Source organism: Pezoporus flaviventris, unplaced genomic scaffold, assembly GCF_033815535.1.
Source record: "Pezoporus flaviventris isolate CSIRO_AGI_PZ_B2104156 unplaced genomic scaffold, CSIRO_AGI_Pfla_v1 ptg000002l, whole genome shotgun sequence".
Lineage (NCBI taxonomy): Eukaryota > Metazoa > Chordata > Aves > Psittaciformes > Psittacidae > Pezoporus > Pezoporus flaviventris.
Window position 1 is genome coordinate 43578448 of NW_026892550.1, and position 27990 is coordinate 43606437.

The 27990-nt window shown below is 36.7% G+C and overlaps 1 protein-coding gene across 4 annotated transcripts in view; it reads left to right on the forward strand.

Moving 5' to 3' along the window:
- FBXW7 (F-box and WD repeat domain containing 7) overlaps window positions 1–27990 on the forward strand; it is a 173881-nt gene that overhangs the window by 88507 nt on the left and 57384 nt on the right. The window contains exon 1 of one of the 4 annotated variants that reach the window (XM_061476591.1): window positions 4477–4859. The exons of the other annotated variants lie outside the window; for them this stretch is intronic. Coding sequence (XP_061332575.1) covers window positions 4713–4859 — 147 coding nt within the window. The 5' untranslated portion in view covers window positions 4477–4712. Of the gene's footprint in view, window positions 1–4476; window positions 4860–27990 lie in introns of those variants that run through there. 4 annotated transcript variants of the gene reach the window in all.

Consider the following 27990-nt stretch of genomic DNA (forward strand, 5'->3'; position numbering starts at 1 on the left):
TTAAGAACTCTGGAAAAGCTGCCTAGGGTTCTGCTTTCTGCCTTATTATAATATTTCTGTATTTGCAAATACTTCATTTAGGTCTCCCGAGGTCTTGTACTGTTCCATCACCGTATTAAAATCATAGAATCATAGAATGGTTTGGGTTGGAAGGGGTCTTAAAGATCATCCAGTTCCAACCCCCTCTGCAATGAGCAGGGACACCTTCCATTAGACCAGGTTGTTCAAAGACTCATCCAACCTGGCTTTGAACACTTATGGGGATGGGGCAGCCACAGCTTCTCTGGGCAACCTGTGCCAGTGCCTCATCAACCTCACGGGGAAGAACTTCTTTCTAATATCTGATCTAAATCTCCCGTCTTTCAGTTTAATGCCATTCACCTTGTCCTGTCACTACATGCCTTTGTAAAAAGTCCCTCTCCAGATTTCTTTTAGGCCCCCCTTATGTACTGGAAGACTGCTCTAAGGTCTCCCCAAAGCCTTCTCTTCTCCAAGCTAAATAAAAGTTGTGAGTTTATTTTCTTTCCCAATAAAGTTAATATTCAAACCAATTGTCAGCTCTAGGAGAAGACTCTGTGAAGGTTTGAGTAAGCTGGTTTTCGTGTTTGTGATACATTTCTAGATCCATATTTTAAAACCATGACCTTCCTGAGTTAAGTATACTGAATGAGCTAGTTAATTCTTTTAACGTTTGCTTACTGGTAAACAGTTCCTAAAAAGCTCTGCTACAGGATCACTTTGAATTACTGTGACTGGAAGGTAGAAAAATTATTGCTGCTTCCTATGTGTTTTAGTTTTACAAAGATGTCTCTTAACTGGATCAGCTAAAAAACAAAGAGAAGTCTTCTGGATTCTTAAGTTTACAGTTAATAGCTCATAAGTATCTCAAACTAGTATTTTCAGACTCCAGTTTTCAGGCATTTTTATGTATCTAAACAAAGTGATTACAGATGTGATCTTCTGATTAAATTGATAGGCAGGCACTTAAAAGAACATAATTGGAAATCAGCCCCACTTCATCTAGAAACAGGATGTTGGAGAAAATATGACAAAGATTAAAGCTCAGATTTTCATTTTCACATTTGTCAAGGTTATACATGTTCTCACAGTGTATAATATAAAAATTACACACTTTTCAAGATAAAAGCAAGAGTGGCTCTTTAAAGCTTACATTTAGAGCTTAAATTAGGATTATATGTGTAATAAATACAAAAATAAGTGATACCTGCTATATGCAATATATTCCTGACACTTCTAAGATAGCCAACCGTCTGTTTTTGTCTTTCTGTTACACCCTCTTACTGCTTAAATTAGCCTGTTGTATTTTCAGACTAAGGACTTCCATTTATTAAACATACATAGCTGTCCAGCATAGCTTGGGGCCTTTAAACTTGGTGTAAGACAATAATACCTACGGTCAGTAATGCGTGGCAACTCTAAAATGAAGTGATGATACATGGAAATAAACTTTGGCCAACAAATTTTCATCTCGTAGTGCAAGTGTTTTTTCTGTGAGATGATAAAAAAACGGGGAAGAACCAGGAAGAGGTAAAAACTGAAGCTCTTGTTGCTATGGTAAAGTCTGAAATCTAGTACTGTAATTTCACATGGAGGGAAACAAGTGCTTTATTTTGATTTGTACTTATCTGCTTAGAAAGGGGGGACTATGCTGAATCTGAACTTTATTTGCATCTAGAAGACTGTTCCTATGGAATTACTTTAGAATAGTTTGGAAGTTCGTGAGGTAAAACTAATGTAGTGTTGGGACTTCTAACTCAAACCACAGAAGAAGAAAGGCTGGAAATCAGAGTTTTGTCTTTTTTGAAGGTTGTGAGAATAACCTGTGACTGGAGGCTTACACTATGAGTGGTACTTGGAAAATGCCATACGTCAGACTTGTTTACTCCCCAGTCGTGTAAATCTGTAAATGGGACAAGTTGTGTTCTGTTTTGCACTTGGGCTATGAGTTAATATTGCAAAAAAAAAAAAAAAAAAGGCCGGGGGGGGGGGGGGATCAGGGAAGTAAGCCTGTAAATTACTAAGATACTAGGCTCTGATATCAACTAGTAAGGTCTAGTACTAAAATACTACCACTCCACCTTGCCAAAATCTGGCACACAGCACACAGTCAAATTCTCTTCAGCAATTACGCAGTGAAATAATCTTTTAAAACTGAGTTTATTTCAGTAGTTCCTCTTAGCACGTGTAGACGTTTCTGCATGCAATGAAATGAAACATTGAGTATTTATTAAACTAGAATCTGAGGTTTGCTTTGTATGAAATACTGTATCTGATATTGTTATGTTACATACCTACTATTCAGATCTCAAATTCTATTAGTACAAATACATTTTGGTAAACTTCCCACTTTGTTGGGCTGATTTAGACAGTGACTGGTACACCAGACATGGAAAGCTTTGGCCTTTTGCTTCTTTTTAATGATGCATCATAGAGGTGTGTGAGTTGACCTCCTGGTCTTTTGGCTCTGCTCTTCACTTTATTCAAAGTAGAAATAAAAGGCTACTCTTTCTCCCTCTTTGGAGTATTTCAGTAAACTTTTCTAATTTGAGTGAAACTGAGGTCTCAAGGCACCTTCTAAAGGCTTCCAGCTAAGTGAAAGGCCTATTTTCGTGATAGAAACTATGAAGTAATTCAGAATGAAACCATAAACTGTGGTCTAGTGATATCGCTGTTGAGTACAGGCTAATAGTAAACTATTTTTTTGGCATTTATAGGATGAAATATCAAGAAGGAAATGTAAAGAGTCTTTTAGAAGAAAATATCTGTTTAAATGTGCTTTAGAATGGCATTTGAATGAAATGCTAGAAAAGAAAAAAATAAAATAACTAGTGCATGAAGATACTGTGCTACCCAGCATTCTAGCACAGAATTTCTGTATGCAACATCTGTAGAGAAATAAGAATTTTTTTGTTTGTCTGAGAGAGAATTTGTTATAAATGAATGCTTACTCTAGTGTATGCATACTCAAAGAAAAATTAAGGATTTTTACAGATTTTTTTTGTATAAAGCATTCAAGAAGCAAATGTTTGGTCAGAAGCGGCTCTACCCATGACTGAGACATACTTACAGCTTGGCTTTTTGAAGGGGAAACAAAGGGCTAAATGGAGATGCTAATACAGCCATATTTTAATGCTGTCTTTTGTTAAGTTGCAGTGTTGTGCTTCAAGCATTAAAGCATTACTACACTCCCTCTTTTGCCCTTACATAATTATACAGTTAATTATCTTTGCTGAGTTGTGCATAAAGGGACTTGGAATATTTCTTAGTGGTCATTTATTCACTGTGCTACAGACTGTACTGACTTTGTTCATACGAGGGCTTTGATGGCTTTCTGTGTCTTATCAGCAATTTCATGAGACATTTTTACTGTCTTTTGTCTCTTTCTACTTAGTTTTGCTGTAAAAGGTTTTCAAAATTTGAATATATTTTGAAGAAACATGTCCACATATAGGGATCGGAAAGGGATTGTGGGAACCTAGAGGCATTGTAAGCAATGGTAAACTTATTTCATCGAGAAATTATTTAAAATGGAAATAAACTAATTGCAGATAATCTGAGTAATAGACACGGCTGTTCTAGCTTTGCTCAGTGGAGTAAGAACTTTTTTCCTGAAAAACGGCCCTCTTTCAGATTTGTTGCTAAGGGCAGGGAGGCCTCTCTCCACATCCACAAGAAACACTGTTCTTGGAGGAAAAGCCCTTCTCCTTTTCATCAGTGTGATGGATGGGCCTGAGCAAGCTGGTACCCAAACTCCTGATGGCTGGAAGAGGGAAGACTGTTTCAGTACCACTGTATCCCTGGAGCCAGAGCTCCCTGGATGCTGTTCCCCCACAGCAGCAGGGAAAGGGGAGGAGATGCAGGCTGTGGTACCAGTTCATAAGTAAGGAGGACTGGGAAGAAGGGGGTAAAAATCACAGTGTAGGTGAAAATAAAATGGTAGTCTCTACTTATATTAAATGAACAAATTTCAAGCCAGTATCTTCATTTTGGGGGACTCCTATTTTTTTTTTTTTTTTTAGCTTTTTATTCTTATTTTAACTTTTTTTTCCTTTGTAACTTTTGGACTTAACAGTATATTCTGTTTGTGAAGACAGTGGTTAAGAAACAACAAGGTCCAGGTCAGGTTTTGAGTCCTTAGCTGTCCAATTCTATTGAAAGTTCAGAAGTGTGCCCACAGAGCTGTAGAGTTGTTTCTGCAGTAACACTGCTACTGCTTGAAGGTTGCAGTCTCCTTGGATTCTCCTTCTGAAAGCACAACTCCAAGTCATAGATTTTTTTAAATTATTATTATTATTTTCCTTTAAAGACCAGGTGTAAGTGGTTGTGGTTATTAAAACTCCGGGCAGTCTTGATTTTATTCTTTTTTTAATCAGAGTATCCCTTTTTGGAGAAGGGCTCTTCTGACATTGCAGGGGAGGTCTACCAGCTGTTTGACTGGCAGGAGCAGTCTGCCTGCCCCTTGGTAGTTTAATTCCTGTCTATACTAGGATAGCTTGCACTTCACTGAGCAGCAGACAGGTCAGGACACTTGGCAGGAGAAGGTTGAGAGACAAAGGCAGCAGGCTGTGGCGAGCTGAATCACCAGTCTGAAACTTTAAGAGAAGGAAAAAAGAAATCATGCAACTTTAGAAGCAAAGTTTTTAGCAATGTTCTTGAATTATTAGTAGGCTTGACAAAGTGAGAGTGATAAAATGTCCAAACCTGGGAAAACCGCCATCAACCATGGCTTGGTTCCTGTTGATCTTAAAAGTGCCAAAGACCCTCTACCACACCAAACCGTGATGAAGATATTTAGCATCAGCATCATTGCACAGGGGCTGCCCTTCTGCCGTAGGCGGGTAAGTGTAAAAGTCTTTAAAACCTGGATTTTGATCGCTTGGCTTGTAGCTCAGTGCTTTGTCATGGTGCATTCATTCCGTTAAGAAATACTTGTATCTGTATTATCTCTTCACTCAGGGGGCTGTAGAGGAGCCCTTGGGTCATTTATTGCAATAATTCTTGTGCTTTAATTAAAATTTGTACATGTTGTCTTAGCTATTACTGATTTAAAGGGACATGCCAGAGATTCTCTTACAGTTGCAAGCCAGTTAGATGAACACAAATGCTGTACAAATAAATGCATTCAGAAATATGTATTTTACTTTTATTCACTCTTTTAGGTGATGTAGATAGTTCGGAGTAAATCTGTTGAATGCAGTTCTGAATTATATTGATACATGTGACTTGCTGGATAAAAAAGTAGAGAATTTAAAGATGTTAAACTATTTAATATTTAAACATTTTTAGTAGGAATTCTTAAGATACAATTTTAATGCTTTTGTAACTCAGTAATAGAGATAACATTTTTGCTGTTACAGAAAATAAAAATAGCATGTTACTATGTGGTGGTTGCGATATAGTTTATATATAGACAATCCTAGCCTGACAAACTATCATGGGTCTTATGCTACAGCTTCAGGATCTATATGGATAAAGTGGCCCTTAAAGCACATTATATAAGTTTTTTAAAAAAGTAATTTTTTTTAATTTTGTTGTCTTTGTAATACACCATTTTCAATAAAAAGTGAGTACTTTCAAAGCAACTTACATCACTATTTTGTTGCTCAGGTGCATACAGCTGAACTTGTATTCTTTAAAATTAATTTTTCTCCTTTGTTACTCTTTCAGTAAAATGATAAATAAGTTTGTTCTTCATAATGAATTTTCCCAACATTACTTTGGGTTTTCTGTTGCTACTGAAGAAATACTGTTTCCATTTATTGATGCATATACTAAAATCTAGCTCAGTTTTTGTAAATGTGCTGGCTTTCCTTGAATGTCAGCATGCTTCTTTTCAGTAAACTTACTTAAATCACAGATGAAATTTAAATCACCACCCTTTGCAAGCTTGGTTTCTTTTTACTATGTTGCTTTGAATGTCTGAGAATGTTTCTTATATGTAAAAGGTGGATGGCGTGTGTTGGAAGCTAGCAACTTAGTATCAACCTGCAGCAATGCAAAAATTAGAACATATGTATATACACACATGACTAGTATTGGATCATATGCATTTCAGAACAGTATTTTTTCAGTACTACACATGTTTTGAACACTAAATAGGAACATTTCGTAAGGTTGAAAGTGTTAAAGTAACCCTTTTTATTGTACTAGACACGCTTTCAAATTTTTATGATTTGAGAACTGTTTGCTTGAATATAAGTGTTTGGAATATGTTTGGATAGTTTTGGTTCCTTTATCCTGGTAGAAGATAATTTAGCAGATATATTTCACAAGTCTTTCTGTGGCTGTTTTAAGACATTATACTGTTGCAACTTTACTATGTGCTGGTGTTTTATGTGTGTATTTTATGTAGTGAGAAGTGTGGTCACACACTAACTTATCTCAAATATGTAAAAAAATTAATTTCTACATCAGGTCTCTGAAGACTTTGTCCCAAAGAAATCACAGTCTATCTCAGTTGTCCTGTCTTGCCCAAGCAGTCAAATCGATGACTCAGTGGTTTTAGGTTTAATAAGCTTTTATTTTTCTTGTAGCATTAGGACTGAAGAGGAAATTTAGGAACATTGTAAATGTATGCTTTAACAGCTTTAACTATCATTAATCTATTTCTTGTCTTCTAAAGCTAATAGTTCTCAGTATGATGGCTGCTCATCAGATTATAGCTCCGCCTTTAGTCTCATGCCTTGCAACACTCAAAGCCTGCACGTAACTCATAATGTTACCATATTGGGTTCCTTCCCAACATGTGTAAGTTGCATATAGGATCCATATATTAACAAAAAAATCCTGAACTACCAAACCTAATTTTAGATACCTACAGATGAGAGAATTGATACATTTGTTACCTAGTCTTAGCACTTTATTAAACATCACAAGAATTAAAAAAGTATTTTTCATGTAAAATAGTTCTGACAAAAAGTCTTCAATATGCAACTCTTAGATTTTATTTTATTGTATTTTATTAATTCTACTTTTCATTTAACAAGGCATTGAATTTTTTAGCATTTAATGTTTATACCTAAACTTGATGGGCTTTACAGTGTGAGCTACAGTTTGCTTCTAGGTTATTGGATTGATAGTATGTCAATACCAATTTTTTTTCTGGAAAGTGTATGGCTGGGCTGTTCAAACACTGACATGACTTAAAGATTACCAACCTTCTCCTTGTTTGAACTCATTTCTTCCCCTCCTTAATTGTACATTAAACGAAGCAAAACATCTTTAAAATGTGTGCTATGATCCTTGGGAGTAAAAATACTTCCGTTATGAGAGCTGGCAATTCATAGCTTCTGCATCCTCTGCATTGGTTATACTGGGCTTCTGTCAAGAAGTGCACTATAAATGGTCACAGGACTTAACAGTTTGCCCTTATGTGTTTTGTCAGTTTACACATGTAGCTAAAACACTTTTCTGCAGTACTACTAATCTGAATCCAGTTAAAAATAGTATTACTTAGCATTCTTTGTGTAGTACTTGAGAATAACTTTAGCACATAGCTCTAAATGTACTGTACTTACACAATAAATGCCTCTATTCCTTCAAAGCTCTCACTGAAAACACTGATGCAGTATCATTTAATGTAGATGTAGCCATGGTCCTCTTCAGTCTTTAGTGTATCTGTCGTAGGCACTGAAGTAGATTTTGCAGTACAATGTGAAGAAGCAATGAATACCTTTCAACTAGTACACACTTCAGGTATCAGATATCATTTAGCTCTTTGGTGCGATGTAATTGCAGCTGGTATCGAACATACTTAACAAGATAGTCACGCATGTCACGTATGTTCCAAAATCAACTGCTGTTGTTTGCCATGGCAAATAATTTCAGTTGACAAAAAATTGGTCTTTTAGTTAACTACATGATTACTCCCTTAAACTACTGCTAAACCGCTAACAGTGGCAGTGTTTTTACTTCTGAACTATTAGATTTTGAAACTACTTCAAAGGCTGTATGTCCTGGGTTCAGCAGTAGCAATCATTCCTGCTGAGCCTAGGACACTGTACTGCAAAATTCAATTTCTTCCCTCTTTAGTTTTCCATGTGTTTTTCCTAAATATTCCTGTACTTGTTGCCCTTGGAGCAACAGTTTCACCATATTGAATATATGTTTTTAAGAAGCGCTAATAAGCTGGAGAACTTGTGAAAGTATTTTACTCACTGGCAACATTTCTTAATTGCAAGTGGCTTGAAGTAGAACTGAATTGGTACAAAGCGGGGGTTTTAGTGTGTACAAGGTGATAATTCCAAGCTAGAAAAGTCAAGGTAATAAATGTATCCATTTTCAATGTCCCTACCCTCAGAAATTCCAAAGACTCTGTTACACTGTACTGTTTTGTGAGAATAGTTTTGTTGCATGTGCATGTTTTGCCTTTGAAACGTACCTGACCAAGCTTAGGCAATTCATAAACTTCGCTCCTGAGTGAAATGCTTCTGTCTGTAGGGTGTGCTTGTTAGGTGAACAAAGGGTAATGCATTTCAGCATTGATGTATAACACCTGTGGATGCTCTTTTATATAAATTACATATGGTATCGGTCCATATTGTTACTACAGTAAAGCACCTTGAGCTAGATTCCTGTTCCTTTTCCTTCCTGTGGTTGAGTAGTATGCTAATAATGTATTTGAAATACTAATGCTTCTTATGCATGAGCAGCTTTACTTATTTGGACTTGTTTTTTTTTTATCCCTTCATTTCTGTGTTAAAACAACCAAAACACCCTTTTCATTGTCAGTCTGATCTATGTAAATGCTTGTGCCACTAGCGTAACCAAGTAGTCCATCCATTCAGTTTCTGAGGGAAATGAAGCCCTGATTTTTTCTGCAACAAATCATATTTCATGCTTGAGTACAGCATGTTGTTTCATGGATGACAGTAAAAAGTTACTTAATGGGCAAGAAACTATTTAGCTTTCTCTGAAATGGTATATCGTCCCATACTTCCGTGTATGTCAGCTGACTTTGTATCAGCTCCTGAATAATATGAAAAAAAAAACCAAACTATTTTCCCCTTAAACACAACATGAAAAAAAGAAAAAATTCCCTTTCCCTTGGAATTTCTTGCCATTTGGTAAGAAGAGACTGTCAGAAGAGCATAAAGAAAAACGTGTGAAAATATGCATATGAGTACATATATATGCATGCATGTATATTTTTTTAATTTATAACTTAAGGGAGTTTTAAGAGTCTGTCACTGGACAAATCGGAGCACTCCCACATGTCTGCATATTTTACAGCAGACTTTTTGGTTCTGGGCTTTATGGCAGGGAACTTGTGCTATGGCCACTGCGGGTAAGAAGCCTCTTCGGGTGTCAGAAATAACTTTCTTTCAAAGACGGTTTAGCCTTGACTTTAAATTGTCTTGTTTGTGTTAGAATTTGTCACCCAAATGGAAGTACAGGTTGCGGACTGATCAGTAGATATCTACGTGAAAGGAAGTTTGTTGTTGTCCCTGTGCTTTTCATAAATGAATGTGTCCATTGCTCTGAATATCCAAATACTCACAATAAAGTTGGCCTTACAGAGGTTTTACTTTTCATGGTTAAACTTAGTGTCTGATTTCTTGCTTTTATTATTTTTGGGATTTCAATTTTGGGAGATTTTTGTAATGAAACAGGAATAATTAAGAGGTCCAGCAGAAGGAATTTAATTGAAAAGGCAGATGTTTTAAGTGCAAAGAAAAGAGAACTGAAAAGTTACAGAAATGAGCAAGGTTAAGTCTTGTGTAACACTTTGCCTAGAGGATAACTCCTTTTAGAAGATAAATAATCTTGAATGATGAACTGTTTCCTCTTTTTTTTTCTTTTTTTTTTTTTCTTACAGTATATGCCGTATCTCTATGCTGAATCTGCTATTCCCATGCTTTTTTCCATCCCCTCTCACAAGGGGAATAAAAGTTTTTCCTGTGTTAGGTAATAGCCTTGAAATATTACTTATTTTCTTAATGTGGAGCAGAGGCAGTCTAAAAATTAACATTTCCCCCATATTTTTTTGTTCTTGCTGCAATTATCTCTTTCATTTTGCTTGCTTTCAGTTGACTCTGTACTGTATGTGAGAGGGACTAAAATAGGAATTACAGAAGTGGAAAAAGGAATGGGCAGATCCTCAGTTATCTGGTCAACTCAAGGTGGTGTGGCTCAACCTGATTGAAGAGCCTTGTGGTCTCCCAGGCTATGCTTACAAGAGGTTTGTCAAGCCATACCAAAATCCATCTTCTAAACTATGGATACATTCAGTTGTAGCCAGTGTTTATGGCTCTGTAGAACTAGATACAGGCAGAAGTATGCTTCTGTCTACCCCCTCCCATTCTGTGGGTTGTTACAGAAGCTGTGGGCTTAAGATAGCCATTTATGTGTAGGAGGGAGCACTTAGTCTGCTGTTCACGCAGCTGTTCCCTGTGTCCCCTGGAAAGACAGAAAGTTTCTAGCCTAAACCATGCATATGTAGTCTAAACTGCTGTATTGACTCAAAAACAGTCAAGACAACCTCTGAAAATTTCCTTTTTTTGGGGGGGGGTGGGGGGGGTGGGGGGTGAGGGGTAGGGGAGGAGTTGGTAAGGTTTTGTTGTTACCCACTGCAACACATGTCATAGCACTCCCAGACTGCTTTTTCAGAATATTCGGTGAACCTCTGTCACTGTACTGACTCTTGAGAAACACTTTTATATTTAAATTGTTCTACCTATTTCTGGCCAAGATAAAAGCAGCAATCGAAAACTCATTTATATTTAACACTAGCTAAAATGTTTTTCTTTGTGGTTTTGATGCATTTAAAACTTCCATTTCTTGTGCAGTGAGCAGTGCTGTCTTACAGACTGATGCCTGAGTGCAGGTGCTAAAAGCATGTTATGAGAGGTCTGCAGTCAGTCGCTTCCCTTCAGGAGGTGTCAGAAGGAAGGTTGCTTGAGCAATTTTACTCTTTTGTGCCCAATTGTTTAGATGTCTTTAGAAACCTTTATTGTAATTCATGTTGAGCTATTAAAACATGCTGGATTGACTCTGTGAAAGCTCTTTACCTGCTTAGAAGTCTGTCATTTATTGTCTCAAGCTGTGGAGGTTATAGCATCCAGCAGAAGAAAATAGAGAACGGGAGAAAGCAGTGGTGCCGTAAACTGACCCAGCTGCCTCTTTGCTGATTGATCATGCTGCATGGGAACTCATGAAATGTGTAATTAAATACTTAATTTATTGCTTTGAAACCTAATTGCCTTAACCCTGAATCTCCTTTTTCTCTTTTTGCAGTCCCTTGTATCGCTAAGTAAACACTCTTTGTCCTTCTACAACAAATGAAGCCATTTTATTTTCCTGAACATGAGATAATTTTTTTCAGGTATGGGCAAAGGATCCTTTGTGAGGCAAAAAATACTCTGCTGTGTCATGACCGTCTCTTAATACAGAAACACAAAGAGGGCAAATTAATTTTAACTATCAGTCTTTGTCCTGGCATTCCCCAGATTTTGAATGGAAGTTGAACGGAACTAGAATGATGCCCAGACAAGTCATAAGCAGGGCTGTAGCATTTGCATCCTTCTCTCGGATCTTTGCCACTTACCGCAACCAACTGTTGTTCTTTATGTCTTAAACTGTTACTGTCAGAAAATGATGGTTTTGCCAGTTCAAGTAGCTCCACTCCTCAGAGTGAAGATCGCACCTCATCCCTAGTTTCACTGCTGGGCTTGTGTTCAGCTTCCAAAATACGAAGCCCTGATCTGCTCTATTTCATTTGCCCTTTAACTGGTTTTGGATTTCTAATTCTGCTTTCTCTCCACAGCTTCTCATTGCTATTGTCCATTAAATATGGGCCTCTTTTTCCTGTTCTTCCTTTGCCCTCTTTACAGCTCTTGGTACACTTACGTATCTTCATTTGAGGATAAAAGTGCTTGGAAAATACAGTTTGCATAGGGACAGCAGCAGTATCTTTCTAAATTCTCTTCAGGTATTTTACAATGTTACTCAGTTGTTTGAAAAGGCAAGAAAACAACACTAGAGTTGACATGACTTTTCCCTTTCTATCTTTTTTTTTTAGTCAAGGAAGTCTGTACTTCTGATTTGTTGCATTCCTTAAGTTTTTTGAGTAACTAATTGTAAGGTTTCTTGATAAGAAGTTCAAGATGGCTGCAGATCATATGTGTAATCACATGCAGTTTGATCACATTTCAGAAAAACTCCTCTAGCTACTCGCCTTTTAAATGGACATGATTTTAATAATAAAATATGCAATCCATGCAGTAGGACAATGATTTTTCTTTAAATGTGCAGATGATAATTGCAAACTGTACTATATTTTTAATATGCTGGAAACATATGTTTGTGAAAGAGAAGTGCTGGTTATGTATGTCATATGAAATGTTGATCCTGTGCAAGCAGGTGATACGGTAAATCTGGTTTTAATAACTTTGCTGCTACTGTAACATTTTGAAATAGGAGGCAAAACATTGTAAGATTTGTGTGTGGTGATTTTCATTTATTTTGTAGATCATATTCTAATATAGTGCAGGACCACCAAAGATTCACTGACCCTAAACTGAATGATAAAAGAGAAGAATTGCATGAATGATAGAAGTCTAAATATATTCTTCTACATATCTTCTTCCCTTATGAATTATCTGACATTAGCAATACTTCCTTAACCCAACTTATTTTATACTTAGTATCAAAGGACTCATAACACTTGGTAAATGCTAATATATTAAACTTCTTTGTGAGCTAGGGAAATGTTTGGGTTATATTTACAGGGAATAGGATAATCATGTGGCAAAGACAGCAAATGTTTTGTGTTGTAATTAGGAAGACATGTTTCTGTCTTCTCTGTTTCAGATGGTTCATTATTTCAGATTGTTTATTAAGCTTCTGTGTGCTGCATTGCTTTGTGTGTGCAAGGTAGTAGATAGAATTTTATTTGCAAATTGTGAAAAAGAGGCAACTGGTATGTAGAAGACTCAGGTGGGTAAAAGATTTATTTTAGAAATTCATGATATGTAAATACATGCAAATTTGGGACCAGGTATTTTAATATGTGTATCTTCCTGTGGAATTTCTAAAGTTGCATTTGACTCTATTTTCTGTAGTCAGCATGTATTTAAGTTTATTAAGGTAGCTAATGCATAATTAAGATAACCAGTTGCAGCTTAGAGCTCTTGCATGGTATCATGTGGCATCTTCTCTCATGATGTATGTGCTCCCATTTATATGTACAGACATGGTTTTAGAAAGCATACTTTTATTTCCAAATACTACTATAATAATATTGTACTAAATGCTGTATGGAAAATTGTCTCTGCACAGAGCACTTACTTCTTGTAGAGATGAAAGAGAGAAGGCAAAATGGGAATGGAAACATGATGTGTTGTTAGCTGCTAGAAGCAGAAAATTGTTCCTTGGCTCACAGGCCAGGAATCAGTAGGTGACACTATACTGCTCTCTTTCTAAGGATACTCTCCCAACAGAATTTTACTTTCTGAAAAGTGAAAAAGAACAGCTAAGGATGTGCTACAAAGGTATTTTTGGTATGTTTTTAGCACCATTTTTTCCTACTTTTACCCTGTGTTTAGGTAGATTTACTACTATACTTAAACAGTTAAGATTTTATTGCTCTAAGTCAATCTGCATGATACAGTGTTCTGTAAGTGCAAATGGCAGTCTCTTCCAAAGCATGTTGCTATTAATAAACCTTAACACAAGATTACTTCTCATGATAACAGCAGCAGCTGGTAAGAATGTTTGCAATTTTAACATATTTGCAGCACTACTACATTCCGTCTTGCATTTCTCCTGTGGTTCATTGTCAGTAAAATTTCAGACTGAATTCTTACAATGAATTTCTTCATGTCCTCACTGTCTTCCCTTCCTTTGCCTCCTCTTCTCCAAATCCTGTCTAGATACCAAGCTATGAAAAAAGCATCTTTCTTCTTAACCTCTCCTGCCTTTTTACACCCACAGTGTTCCTGTCCTTTGCCTCTCTGGTTACGCTGTGTGCAGTTCTGCGAAGCCCTTCCTGCCCACACAGGAATTATCTGTAGCTGGCTAGTCTTAATAATTTCTAGTTGAACCAGATAAGCCATCAGGTTAAAGAAATATAAGAATGCAGCTGCTGCACCATCTATTAATTAATTTTAAAAATACATGCATTTAGGTTTAAGCATTAATCAGTCTCTAGGCAGGTAATAAACTTAGTTGCTCTAAGTTTCTCTTCTCTTGAATGGGATCCAGAAGAATATATGCCTGTGCATCTTTCAGTTTTGGGGAGGAATGTGTTTGTTCAACCAGTAATAATCTTCTATTTATTTCATGTGTTAGATATGTAAGATTGCCGCTTACTTGCAGTTTCCATTTGCACTGATGGAAGAAGTAAGAAAGATTATCTAACAGACACTGTACATGGCAAAAAGAACTAATCATACAAATTCAAGGAAGCTAGGCTACATCATCCCTTTAGCTTATGGCAAGATCTGTTTGTGTTTGTGCTGTTTCTGACTGAGATTTATCTAATGGTATAAAATTGCTTCTGATAAAAATTGGTAGTTTTCTCATCGTTTGAAATATTACTGTGTTGAGGTCACTTTGCACTATAAAAATTTGACGCTGGTCGCAGTTAACATGAAGGTTGATTAATTTCTAGATTTATTAACTGCATGTGTCCATAGCAGTACCTCGGAAAGAAAATGTGTTAGAATAACAGCAGCTATTGTGGTCGGTGCCTAATCCATATGTAATTAAAATTGCAAAAGTAGAATCATTTTAGGGTTAGTTTGTTTCTCTCCCCTCATGGGTTCGAGAAAGGTTATTATAATTCTGTTGAAATTATTCCATTTAATTGTCAAATTAGCTTGCTGTGTATTTCTTTTAGTTTCTTCTCTGCTTCTCTTTTCTTGTTGCATAAAGAACTGGTCATCATGGAGGGAAACTTTTGTGAGTTGTCGTCATTCCCTCCCAGAAGAAAAAGAGGAGGCAGCTTGAACTGCCTGGTAACAAGCTGTGTGAGTTTCCATGAGATCTGTTGGTATGACTAAAGTAAGGTTTCCAAATGGCCTGCGTATTACACTGCCTTACTGAGAGAAATTTCTTTGGGGCATCTGATTAACATGGATCACTTTCTGAACCTGGCACCACCTCAGTTTATTACATCTGTTCAACCTGTCTTCCTTGGTTTGTCCTGTGCATTCCCATGAAGGGATGTATCCAGATGCAGCTGTCTTCCAGGCACAGTACTAAGCCCTACGCCAGTCTTGAGATTTCTGGGAAGGCATCCAAACTTCTGAGAGGGTCAAGAGGAAATAGTTTCCTGTTCTGAAGTGCTGGCCCATTTTAATTTAAGCATACAAATGAATGTTTTAAATGTCCAGAAATACTGCATATTTGTCTGTTTATGGCTGTGTTTAGCAGGTCCAGCATTTCTTCTCTCAATTTAGGAAGAGTTTGTGTCAGAAATGACCTATTCTTTCTGGTCTGTGGAGAAAGTAAATGCTTGAAGATGTCTAAGGCATCTTCAGGGAATTAATTAATTCCTGAAAACATGGCAGTGAGGTGAGGTGGGTGCAAACACCTTCTTTTCTTCTTCCCCCCAACTCCCCTCTTTCTCTCTTCCTGATACAGAGGGAAACCTGCGCTAAAAATTCTCACTAGTCACTAAAGTGCAGGAATATTTAAAACCGTAAGTTGCACCTCTCTCCACTAATTTGGTGTGCTTTTCCGACTTTGGCGACCTAATTTACAAAAACAGGTATTGCTGGCAGCTCCTTGCAGTGGACACATAGACCATGTGAATTCATAATTGCTAAAAATTTTCAGCATATTTTTGGGGCTTCAGTAGACAATTTATGTCCCCTGAGGGTTATTCAGACATAGGTCCCCAGTCACAATAGGTACTGCAAGCTTAATAAAACTAATCCTTCAAGATACATCTGTGTTTATCTGCTCTTAGCATTATCTGGTTTTTGCATATATATATTGATACAGAAATTGAGACATGATATGTTATAATTGGCCCTGAGGCCGTCTGTTTTCTTGGTGATTTTAAGATTTGTAATTCAGATTTACACTGCCTAAGCTTGAATGTTAGGGAGCAAAAAACCTTTAAATCAAAAGTCTTCTCCATGAAGAGATAACTGTAATCTTTGATAGAAATATCAAAATGTGTATTTTTTTTTGCAGTTCAGTGAGTGTACACATAAAGTACAGTATTGTATTTGCATGTATTTTCCAGAAGGTAAATGGAAGGTACTTGTATTGACACAGATCAAACCTCAGTGCAGTGAAATGGGAGAATTATTGGAAAATGAAGAAGTATACTAAGTAGTAGCTTAAAATGTAATTTAAACTATTTTCCACTGTTTTTCTAGTTTTAATTTCTGATCACCTGTATCTTAGAGTTGTTCTACTTTTTTTGCTTAGCCTTCAGAACTATGAAGTCAGGACACCTATTTGTGCATTTTGATGCAAGAAATTCCTTGCTGTGAGGCCACACAGGGGACAAGATTTGCTCTCAGTCTTTTTTTTATGTATTCTGTAGCACAAATTTGAAGCTTTGGTTGATCTTTATTAGGAGCTTTAACTTCTTTACAGAGTCTTGAGGAATAGTTCATGTTTTGATGGTATGTTGTCGTGGGGAATGAATCTTCTCTGGAGTCTCGAGACAAAACTGTTGAAAACCTGAAGTATTGTGTTTGGTTTTTTTTTAGTGTTGTTTTTGTTTGTGTTTTTTAAGCTTACCAGGATAAAAATTTGGGTGAAAACAGGAAGGGAGATGGTGGAGAAAGGGAATTAAATGCAAACACTGGGGCTTCAAAGACACTGTATTCCCTTATAGGTGTTTCCAATTTAATTTTCCAAAACAAATACTGAAATTAAGGGGAAAAAGTTACTGCTACAAAGTAGCCAACATAATAAAAACAATTGAATAAATCACCTTTTTATCCCAAATATGCCCCTCTTTGTATTGTATGTACCTTGAGAGTATTGTCTATTTCATGCTAATATTTAAATTAGCTCAGCATTATCAATAAACTTTTTTGTCCCGAATAACAAAAAAATCAGTAGGCATTACAGTAGAGAGGACATACAAATATACATTGTCTTTGAAGAATCAGAGTGCCAGGTATTGGATGTGGCATTCCAAAGCATGTAATGACACAGATCACAAAGCTGTTGCCCTATTAAAAACCTAATATATGGAAACATCTCTGTATTTCTAAAAGAATGTCAGTTGCTTCTTATAAATATGCTAAAAACCTTTCTGAGCTCCTGTATTCCTTTGACAGTGCTTGTGAACTTCATGGTTTATTTTAAAAATACAATATATAATTTTCATTCCATAGTATGCAGTATTAAAGCTAGTAGGTAATTGCTCCCTTTCTTCTTCTATTCAGAGCTGGGGATTCATAGCGTCTTGTTATCTTAATAACAATCCTCAGAATACATACACAGATACACATGCTGTTCTTTCAGGGAGAGTTTTAAGATTACCTTCTAGCTTCTTGCCAATAGTTAGTGGCAGTGCTGCTTTGTAAGACTCTGCCCTTAATGATGTGTGTCTATCACAGACATGTCAAAAACTGTATCAAACACAAAGGCTTCATGTGGCCCATTTTAGGTGTGCTTTCATTAAGGGCTTTCACAAATAGACAAATAGGCAAATTTACTACTATTATCCAGAAAAAAAAACCTTTCAGTTTTTTATTTTTTTTATTTTTATTTCCCTTTATATTACATTCTTAACTTGAAAGTAATCAGTTTTTTTTTTTTTCAGTGCAAACAAGAGATCAGTTTTCAATAGGAAACATACTAAATAAGAAAAGCCTTGCATATTGTCTTTTAATGTATCATAAATTTTTTTCTTTAGGAAACTTTTTTCTTTCTTCAGTCCTTTCCTCCTTATGTCTTAAAAATAATAAAATAAAAAATTTTCCCAGCACTACTTTGTTTACAAAGTTTATTAGGTGTTGAAAAATTGTCACTACATTCAAAGTGTAAAACGCGCTTGACCTCATTTATAAATGAGAATGTTTGAGCTTCAGTTTACAGCTGTGTTTATTTTAATAAAAATATAAAAATCCCCAAATCTGAGCCTCACCTGAAAGCAAAACTGGAAGTGGGCGGGAACAGGTCATAGATTACTCTAAAAAATTTGAGAGATTTGGCTCATCTACAGGTGCAGTTTGAGCTGCATTTTGTGTGGTTTTAATGCAGTGATTCAGTTCGTTTACAGCGGTTGCTTGAAGGGAAATGGTTTTCTATGCTTCTCTGGTGGATGCTTCAAATTCGGAGACTGTTTAGCAATACTGTTATAGTTATCACAGGGTAGAGAAAACCAGGCAGTGCCACACTAGTCCCAGGCTTGTGTTGCAGATACAGCATTGTTTCAGTGACTACAAATGACATGAGATACAGAGAAAGCGCGACTGACAAAACACAGAAAAGAAAAATGAGTTGCTATAGTACCAAGTAGCCAGAGCTGTGTTGTTAAAACTGTGACTGTTTCTGTGTATGTGTGTCAGCAAAATAGAAGATTTCTGTAGTGGTAGAAGGTGTTGAAGTATTTTCTTAGTACTCCCAGGGTGGCAGTCTCAGTTGACAAGAACTTTACATCATTTAAAAAACATGATGCTATATATTACACAGTGAAGTCTCTCAAACAAGAATATATTCTTGAGAAAGAAGATATCATTACTTGTTTGAGAATCTATTAATCTTATATAAAGAAGTCCTGATACTGAGTGCTGGACAGCCAAACTGTGCCATAGATCCTTTTTTAATCTTGTTTTATGCCTTGCTCAGAGAGTCAAAGCTGGATTGGTTGAAGTTGCAGAGATCTGACCTCAAGATGCCACCGGTATGATAGAAATACAAGCCCCTGTTCTTAATCAAAAACCTTTCCATTAATCTAATTCTGAAGTTGCAGACAGCAACCTCTGTCCTACAGAAGAAACCCCTGAAGAGGTCGTACTGGTTCCCTTGAGTGTCAGCTTCATTTCAAAGCTCAGAATATCTGTTTTAAGGGGAAGATCCCATATAGTATAGAGGTTGACACTTTATGTTAAGAAAATCATATGACTAGGTAGAGAAGAAAATAAAATACGTAATGGCCCAGATATTGTCACTGAAATAACTGTAATAACTGTTTTTCGAGATCTTTATGTTGTCTTTTAAGTGTCCTTGTTTCTATTTGCATGTAGTCAGAAGAAAAAGCTTGAATTTCTTTTTCCCATTGTTGGTAGAGAGTCCTTTGGATATTATCTTTATGAAGAACTCTGGTGTACCATTTATTTAAATTTACTATACCAGTGAAATGGACAGAGCAGATTTAGGTTATTTTATAAGCAAAGAAGTTTTCTAAAGCACATTTTCTGCTTAAGGCTATGCTTACCTTATGTACCATATGAACATTTGTAGCATGGTAAATATTTTGAGCATAATTTTTTTTAAAAATGCAAATTGTGCCATTCTAGTTTTTAAAAATACATATTTGCCTCTGTGCAATATAATGGTTTGGTTTGTAGTGTCACTGTGCACCCCATTTTGTTTTCAGAACAAAAAATGCAATTTTGGATCACAGTAGCATTCAGTATGCTTCTTGTCATCATGCACCTCTCGTACACCAATTTATCATATTGTAGGAAGGGCTAGGGGGAACTGCTTGAGAAGGATTTCATAATACTGGGAAAATCCTCAAGTTACTGTAGTAATCTTCTCTACAACAACCAGTTCTTAAGGAAAAAAAAAAAAAAAGCTGAATTTCTCGGTTTTCCAATAATGAAATCTAAACTGAAAAAGGTACAAGTTGATTTCTGCCTTTTTTTTTTTATTTTCTACAGATAAGTCGTTATGAATTTCTAGAGATGTTAGGTAGTTTATCTGAACAAATGGACAAATGGCATGAAGTACATATTTTTTCTTATTGACGTGAATGAGTAATATGTTTTATTCTAAAATAGCAAGAGGCAATTCTAGTAGGTCTGGATAGAAATGCTAACTATTAACTTAGAGTCTCAACACGACTAGATACTATTAACTTTAATAAAAACTAAGACTTTTTAATGAATGTAATAAATTTACTCACCCTGCTTTGCTCCTCTTACGGTTTTGTTTACTAACAGTTTTTCAAGTGCAAGCAAGCCACAGGTATTGAAATCAAAACTATCTTCTTCTGTCTTGCTCACATGGCTGTAGAACATACAGAAAAGTAATCTCTTCTGTTATTCCTTTATTTTTTCTTCAGAATAGAATCACAAAAGTCTTGTTGTCTTTTATGCAATTTAGGAACAGTATGGAGTGCACTGTGATTTCTCAGGATTCATATTCAGTTTGAAACTGAATAGCTCTGCTGCATTGAAAAGGTAGAAATTACAGCTTTACTCACACTAGAAAATAAATTATAATATTTTTCTTGCTTTTGTATTTAAGTTCTTACTTTTGAAAAGGCTGAGAGATTAAACCAGCGAGAAGGTTATCCAAAACTAATATCATTAGTAATGGAGAAGGAAAGAAAGGGGAGAGCGGGATAAGCGTTTATGCATGAGATGATTGAATTATTTATGAATAAAGTTCACCTTCCCCATAGTAAAGGTTTTCAAGTTGTGTGGGTGTGCCATGTACTTGTGAAATACTGTGTGCTTGCAATTATTAGATATCTACTTGCAAACCAAATGAAGATGCCAGATGCCTCATTTTCTGTGCGATTTTCTAGTTATGTTTTCACAGAAAACGTATTATTATCCTACCAAAGCTTTTAGAAATGATCCATGACTTTTACATTCATCTCTTGGCCCCAGGGTATAAATATACACTGATTTTTATTTTATTATTTTTACTTATTTATTTATTTTAAATTGTTCTCAAAGCATAGCCTTTAGGGGAAGGTTAAGTCAAAAGGGCAGTGAAAAATTAATAACTATTAGATTACTCTTGGGAAGACATTATTCCTGACTGGATGAAAGTCTTAACGCTTTTTATATATATGCTTTTATATGTCTTGATGTCTGCTGATGTTACTCAGAGGGATGTGCCCTGTGGAGATACGAGATACCATTTGTTATCCAATCTAAAATTTCTGACTGACATTCTATTTAAGCTACCTGAAACAAAAATGTGTACATCAATCGGAACGACAAATTTAACATTAAATTACAAGGCAAATATTAATTGAATTCTAAATTAGAAGAAATAGGACACTTGGGGAAAAAATCGTATTATTTAAAACGTTGAGGGAATTTATAAGAAGTGTGAAATAGCTTAGATACCAGTAAATAATTTCTCTTGCCTTTAGGAGTTGATTTTGATGGAAGCTTTATTATTCCGTTCTTAAAACTTTGTCATGGCTAAGTATATCCATTTTAGTGGGTATTTTTTCTCCCTAGAGAAATGTTAATACCTGAATTGGTTTTGTTCTTAAATTGTAATCCACCATGTAATCAAGGTGGAAAATTGATACCTTTTTTTTTTTTAAGAGAAAAGACTAACTATGAATATCAATGTAAAACAAAAACAAGTGTTTTTCTGGCTAAAGTACAAGTTTAATTTATTCCAGTTCTCTTCCATTGTCTGTATGCCTGGGGGAGGGGGGGGGGCTGTCAAATATACAAATTTAAGAAATTTACAGTTTAACTTAGTCACCGTGTTAATTTTCAGTGAATTTTTCACATCCTGCAGCTTGTGGTGCTGTTTCTGTAGTGGACGTGAAGGGGCAGTGTAGTGCTGTCTATAAATGCACTGTTTTCATTTTTTCAATCTGTTCTGAAAGATCACGGTTTGAAGTATGTTAATCCTTTTAAGCTAAATATCCTAGAAATGTCAATACACTTAAGATTATTCTTGTTTAAAATGAGTCAGTGTTTCCTCCTTGATACTGTTTATACTCATGAATATAGATAATATTCAGTATTTTTTCAAGATTGGTAGCGTTTAAAGGTTTCCATGTGCTAGAAACACGTGAAGAGTATGGACAAGTGCTTGCAAAGTACAGCTAGGGTTGAAATATAAAAGGATATTGCCAAAGTAACTTTGATTCCTTTCTTGTTTGTTTGTTTTAAAACTTTGGATATTAAAGTACATTTGAAGTACATTTTCCTTGTTAATGGCAGCTATTGCATATGCATTACTTGAGACCCTGCAAAACTGAACTCCTAGAGATGTCTGATACATTTTGCTCAAGTCAGATAAGTTGGTATCCAAAGCAGTCACTGTGTCAGTGTCTCTTGAAACCACCATCACAAACAGAAGGGTAGCCCATCATCTTGGGATGTATGGTTTGAAACAATGACAGATAAAAGCCTGAGGTATGAGAAAGATAGAAGGACGAAGATGATTTTGGTTTTTTTTTACATGAGGGTGGTGAGACACTAACACAGGTTTCCCAGAGAAGCTGTGGATGCCCCATCCCCGAAATGGTCAAGGCTAGGCTGGGTGGGGCTTTGAACAACCCGGTCTAGTGAAAGATATCCCTGTTCATGGCAGGGGTATAGACTGGATGATCTTTAAAGGTTCCTTTCAACACAGACCTGTCTGTGATTCCATGATTGTTTCTGATGTCACTGTTTTAGCAACAAAGCCAACATTCACTCCTGTCTTTTCCCATGACAGTGTTCTGGTTGGTATAGTTGTTATTCTGTACAAATATTGTGAAGACATAGAGGTTAAACTTTAGGAATGTGTGAGTGTAGCTCTGCCAGTTGCAGTGGCAAGCTTTTTCTTGCATAGTGTCATATTTTTGAATGTTTTTAAGTTGTAGGCTTTTTATAGACAACTTTGTTTCTGCGAATATCTAATTTTGTTTCTAAGTAGTAAAACATTAAATTTTAGAAGATTTCATAATATGGAATATGCAAAAATCTTGCACTTTTCAAATTTAAATCTTCCAGAATAAGTGGGGCTTTCCATGTTCATTGGCTCTGCTTTAGCAGGACCATAGCCTGAAGAGGTAAATAATGATACTTTACCTCAGGAGTAAAGCATCACTAGGAGCTCAGGCTCCTTTGAAGATAACAAGCAAGGCAAACCTGAGTTAGTAGCTTAGCAAATACCATCTAGGTACAGCATTTCTGTAGGATCGTATTCCTTCCTCCTGGGGTCCTGATGGGCTGAATGTATCTGGGAAGAATCAGTTATTTTGGCAATAGGTTTTCCATTGAGAAATTACTGTAACTTCTCTCATAATGAAATACTTTCATTTACTTGTTTTTAAGCAAACAGTTTTCATCTTGGTGCTTATTAAACAATTCAGAGAACAGATTGAAAAATAAGAACTAAGAATAATATAATTTTTAAGTACAGAAAATTATGGGAACCACTGATAATTTTAATGACTGAAAATTAATATATAGACAGAATATTAACACTTTTTAAGCCAATAAATGGTTTGTGATTAATCATTAGTTATTTCATGCATCTCTGTTCAATATGTCTCTTACCTGGTTTTCCTTTTGATAAACTCTCTATCAATTCCTTAAGGGTGCTTAAAATACAAAAAACATTTTGAATGTGTGCTAGGATTCTCCAGAAAAGATCAAAGCACGTGTTCTTTAACTCAAATTCAATAGATTTGACCTACATTAAAATTTGAAATTAGGTGGAGATTTTCATTGAACTTTAATAGTGATTTTTTTCTTCTATTCATTACAGGGTTATGACAGGCATGAGCAATAAAAACATCATTTGAGAATGCCATTGTATAGCCGTGTGACAAGCTCTTTCATGCCCTGAGAAAATTGCTTTCTCTTTTTTGTGTATTCTGTGATCACCAGTGAGAAGAAGCACAGTAACACAGCCAGTTCTGTGTGTTCTGTTTAACTCTCCAAGTGCAGTGTATAAAGGTTAAAAGATTGTGTGCTTTCTTAGGAGCTGCATTACGATGACCTTAGAGGTAAATGTATTTGGGTTTTGTCCAACCCCCCCCCGGTTTCACTCTTCGCTGCTTTTAGAAGCAATACAATGTTTTTATTGCCGTATGTCTTACTAGATGGATTTTTGAAAAATATCTTACTAGCCTTACTTGTCACACAAGACAAATGTTAGGATGCTAAGGGATAGAAACAGTAAGGCTTTTCAATTAGGAATTTGAAAACCCAAAGCCCTACATATCAAACTTTTGACAGAGCACGTGTTTAAGCAGAGTCAATACACCATCTTTTCCCATGTTTTTCTTAGAAAGCATTAGACTCCAGTTCTTCAAAAGCAGCCACAGCACTCTGGATGCCATAGGGAAATCGCAAACAAGAAAAAAGTCATGTATTTTCACGTCAGCTTTATGTCTCGGAACTGCATGCGTCTTTCACAACTGCCTATAGATAGATGCATGCAATTTCAAGTGCAAAAGTGCATGTACAGTATTTGGCTTTTACACAAACAGCGTATATCTAATTAGCTGCTTGCATAAACAGATACTCAACTGTGTGCCTTGCATTCACATCAGCTGGATGCAGTTATGTACAGATTTTCTTAAAAGTGAGTGTCTTTTATGCTCACTGCTTTAAAAAGCTTGTCAGTGTCTGGAGGGTAGTGTGGATGTTATCAGCGTTTTAAAAAATGGCTTTGCAAAAATGGGTAGGCTGAGAGGGCTATTATGCAGAAAGTTAATACAGTGCTTGTTGGTCACATATGCTGATAGTACCAGAAACTGAAGTAGGAGAGCGTGTTCCTGTTCTTAAAGGCTTCCCCTGCCCCCAGCCGATGAAGAGATTTGTTAATGAATGGAAAACTTTCATTAACAAGTTGCCTCCTTTAAAAATTAACTTAACTTGCAAATGATCAGAATAGCATTTGGCATATCATTAGTAAGCAAGGAATAAGCCTTAGAAAATTTAAAGAATTGGTTCATACAGTTCAACAAAAGTACTTTAGAATTTGGGCTTTTCTTTGGTAGCTTGTGCCCCTTTGGTCTCTTTTCATTTTCTTGCTATCTGTGCAGACCCTTTACATTTTTCCAAACCTCCCCCCACCCCTGTTCAATAGCTAATCTGCTAAATTCATGCTACAACTGCTTCTTTGAGTGGAAGCGTTGTTCTGCCCGCTTCGTACCAGCTTTGTTACTGTGCAGTATTTTTCAGCTGTTTGTGCTCATTACCATACAGCTGGTATTTAGAGGAGAGAGGGAAGCAGGCAGAAGCTTTACTGTCTGCAAGTATAAGAAGCTCTTTTGCAAATGGGGTACTGGCAGATGGGACATGTGTTTAAACGGGTTTTGCTGATAACAGACTGCATTAAAAATCATTCTGAGAAAGCCTAAGGTCAGCCCCATGAATTCAGAACTTGAGAGGTATTCAGCTTTTGGAAGACCTTTATAGAATATTAATTAACCCCGGTCCATGAAAGTGACAAATGGATTGTTTGCAGAAGTGTTAGATACTAGCCTGATGCCCCCACTTTATGGTTGATATCCTTTAGCATCTCCTGATTGGGGGGGGGGGGGGGGGGGGGAGTGTGGTTAAAAAACCATAGGGTTATATACTGTGTTCATGATCGGAGTTTTTGCCAAAGCAGATGAATGAACAAATGGTAAAATTCCAGATCTCATGAAAGGAAAAATAATTTCCCTTTTAATGTTGTGATTGAACTTCACATTATGTACAGTTATGTAAATCTTTGCCAGCAGCCAACTCTTTGCATATACATGGAAACTGATTCTCTTGCTAGCAATATGGGTAGTACTGTACTAGCTGAGATGATCTGAAGAGATAATTGAACAAAGTTTGTGTCTGGAGGTGGTACGTGTTCTGCTGGATCTATTACTGTAGCTGGGAAGGGGGAACAAGCTTTTGGGCATACAGGCTGCTCTTCCAGGCCTGAAATGGAAGTAGGAGATTTTGAGGCTAAATGTGAGCTGAGAACAGGTGTTCTGCATTGCGACATATATGTTAATCGTTTGCTGTCTGAAATACAGGTAATTGCTATTGGCATAGGTCTGATGCATGACCCTTGTAACAGGCTCATCAAATCAAATTCCTGGCTTCCTCCTGGAATTTGGTGCGTTTCTTGCAGTGCTCCGAGACCCTTGGGACACCCAGGGGTGACTAAGCAGTCACCTTGAGGAGACTGAGTGCTCTGACAGATGATAAGGATAGAAACACCACTCGGTTAACATTTCTCAGAGTACCCAGACTGTCTCTGGCCTTCTTAGTCTTAACCCTCCAGAAAGAGCTGCAGAATGCTTTCCAAAGCATTGAGTATGGGACAATAAAACCATAGACTCAATTGAGCTATTGATTTCATGGCATGTTATAATCTTGGGGTTTTTTTCCCTTGTTTCACCCCTTTTTTCCCATTGGAGACAAACACCTTACTTCTCCATTACTAACACTACCCTTTCTGTTCAGTGGGAACCAGAAAGTCTCAGATACATATCTGAAAGCAGGCCAAGTGGTCTCAGAAGCATACCCAAAACCTTGTCAGCTCAACTTCTCGCTCGCTTCCCCTTTTCCCCCAACTCCAACTATATTATTTGTGGTAGTGAAAGATACTGCCTCTACCCATAAACCTTGCTTTACTGGTAATAAAGAGACATGCTGTATCTGTGAATGTTGGTCCTGCAGCACAGTAAACTTGTAGTTCCTAAAACCAATGCCTGGAAGTTAGAAGATGAGCTGACAGGTATTTGTACAACATAGGCCAGATTTTTGTTTTGGGGAGAAGAAATCAGTTGAGATGCTTCTTAGCTACTTAAGTATTTGCCCAGAGTTTTATTGCAGGAATAGATACAAAGTAGATAGAGATTTTCAAGAACAACACTGTTAAGTTGCAGATTACTATTGCTGCTTTATAACATGAGCTACACATGTGGAAAATGTGATGCAAAGACTTTTGCTTTAAATGAGTTAAAGTAATCATGTTTAAAATTACATTAATAAAATTGAAGGCTAAGGTGTGGCTTTATATGTGTTTCGAGTTGCATTTTAAATGCTGTTCACTGACTAGCTTTCAGAATTTAAGCACATTCAGTCTGTGTTTGGCAAGAGTTAAGTGCAGAATTCACTAACTGCAACTTGTTAAAATTCTTTAAATCAAATATAATTTATTACAACGCTTTGTGTATTGCAGTGCAGCAAAAAAAAATCATGGCCAAATTAAGACCTTGTTGTGATAGCTGCTGCACCAGGGGTAGTTCTCCTCCACCCCCCAAGTTTATAAGCTGTAGTGCTTTGCTTTTGCACTTCTGTCTTAAAATGCAGTTATACAAAAGTACAGGAAGAGGTTATCAACAGCTGCCATCTTCTTCATCCAGCTTTGCTGACTGGGGGCTCCATTTGCACATCCCTGTCTTTAACCAATCCCCCCTCCTTTCTTCCTCTTTTTCCAGTACTACTACTCTGCCAGAAGTTGTTTCCTCCCTTCTGCTTTGCTGGTAAATGGATCTTGTAAATGCTCTCATTTGCTTTAGGCAAAGTTAGTTAAGTTTAAGAGGCTATCAGAAGTGATTTAAGCTACCTGGAAAATCTTTTGCATGAAGGAGATGAAAGAGCAGCAGAGCTCTAAGGTCAGTGACCTCTTCCAGAAAGGTGATAGAATACCTGGGAGTAAAACATCGTTAACTGGCCAAGCTGTTCAGAGTGAGCATCTATCTGTGGCACATGTAGAGTGGATGCAAACATTTCTGCCTCTGTAACTGCCCTCCTACAACTGCTTATGCTAGTATTGCTACTTTGATTAAAAATCACATGCTAGAGGTTGCAGACAGACATTCACTTGGCTAAAATCCATGCTGCTGGAAACCTTCATCTCCCCCTAGTTAGTTGCTATTGCCCCTTTGCTAGCAGTTATGGCCTCACTGGAGCCAGCAGAGCTCCCACACTGGCTGTGGGGCAATCAGCCAGAAAAGCTTAGCCAGTTTAAATGGGTGATTTGCGCTAACCCAGCTAATTTTGCTTAAAGTGAATTTAAAAACTCTCCTTATGGATCATTCCTTTGGTTCTGCAGTGGGACAGTAGCATCTTCTGTTGGCACCAGTGAACATGGGGGAGGATGTGATACAAAAGCTGCCTGGTGTAGGTGTGA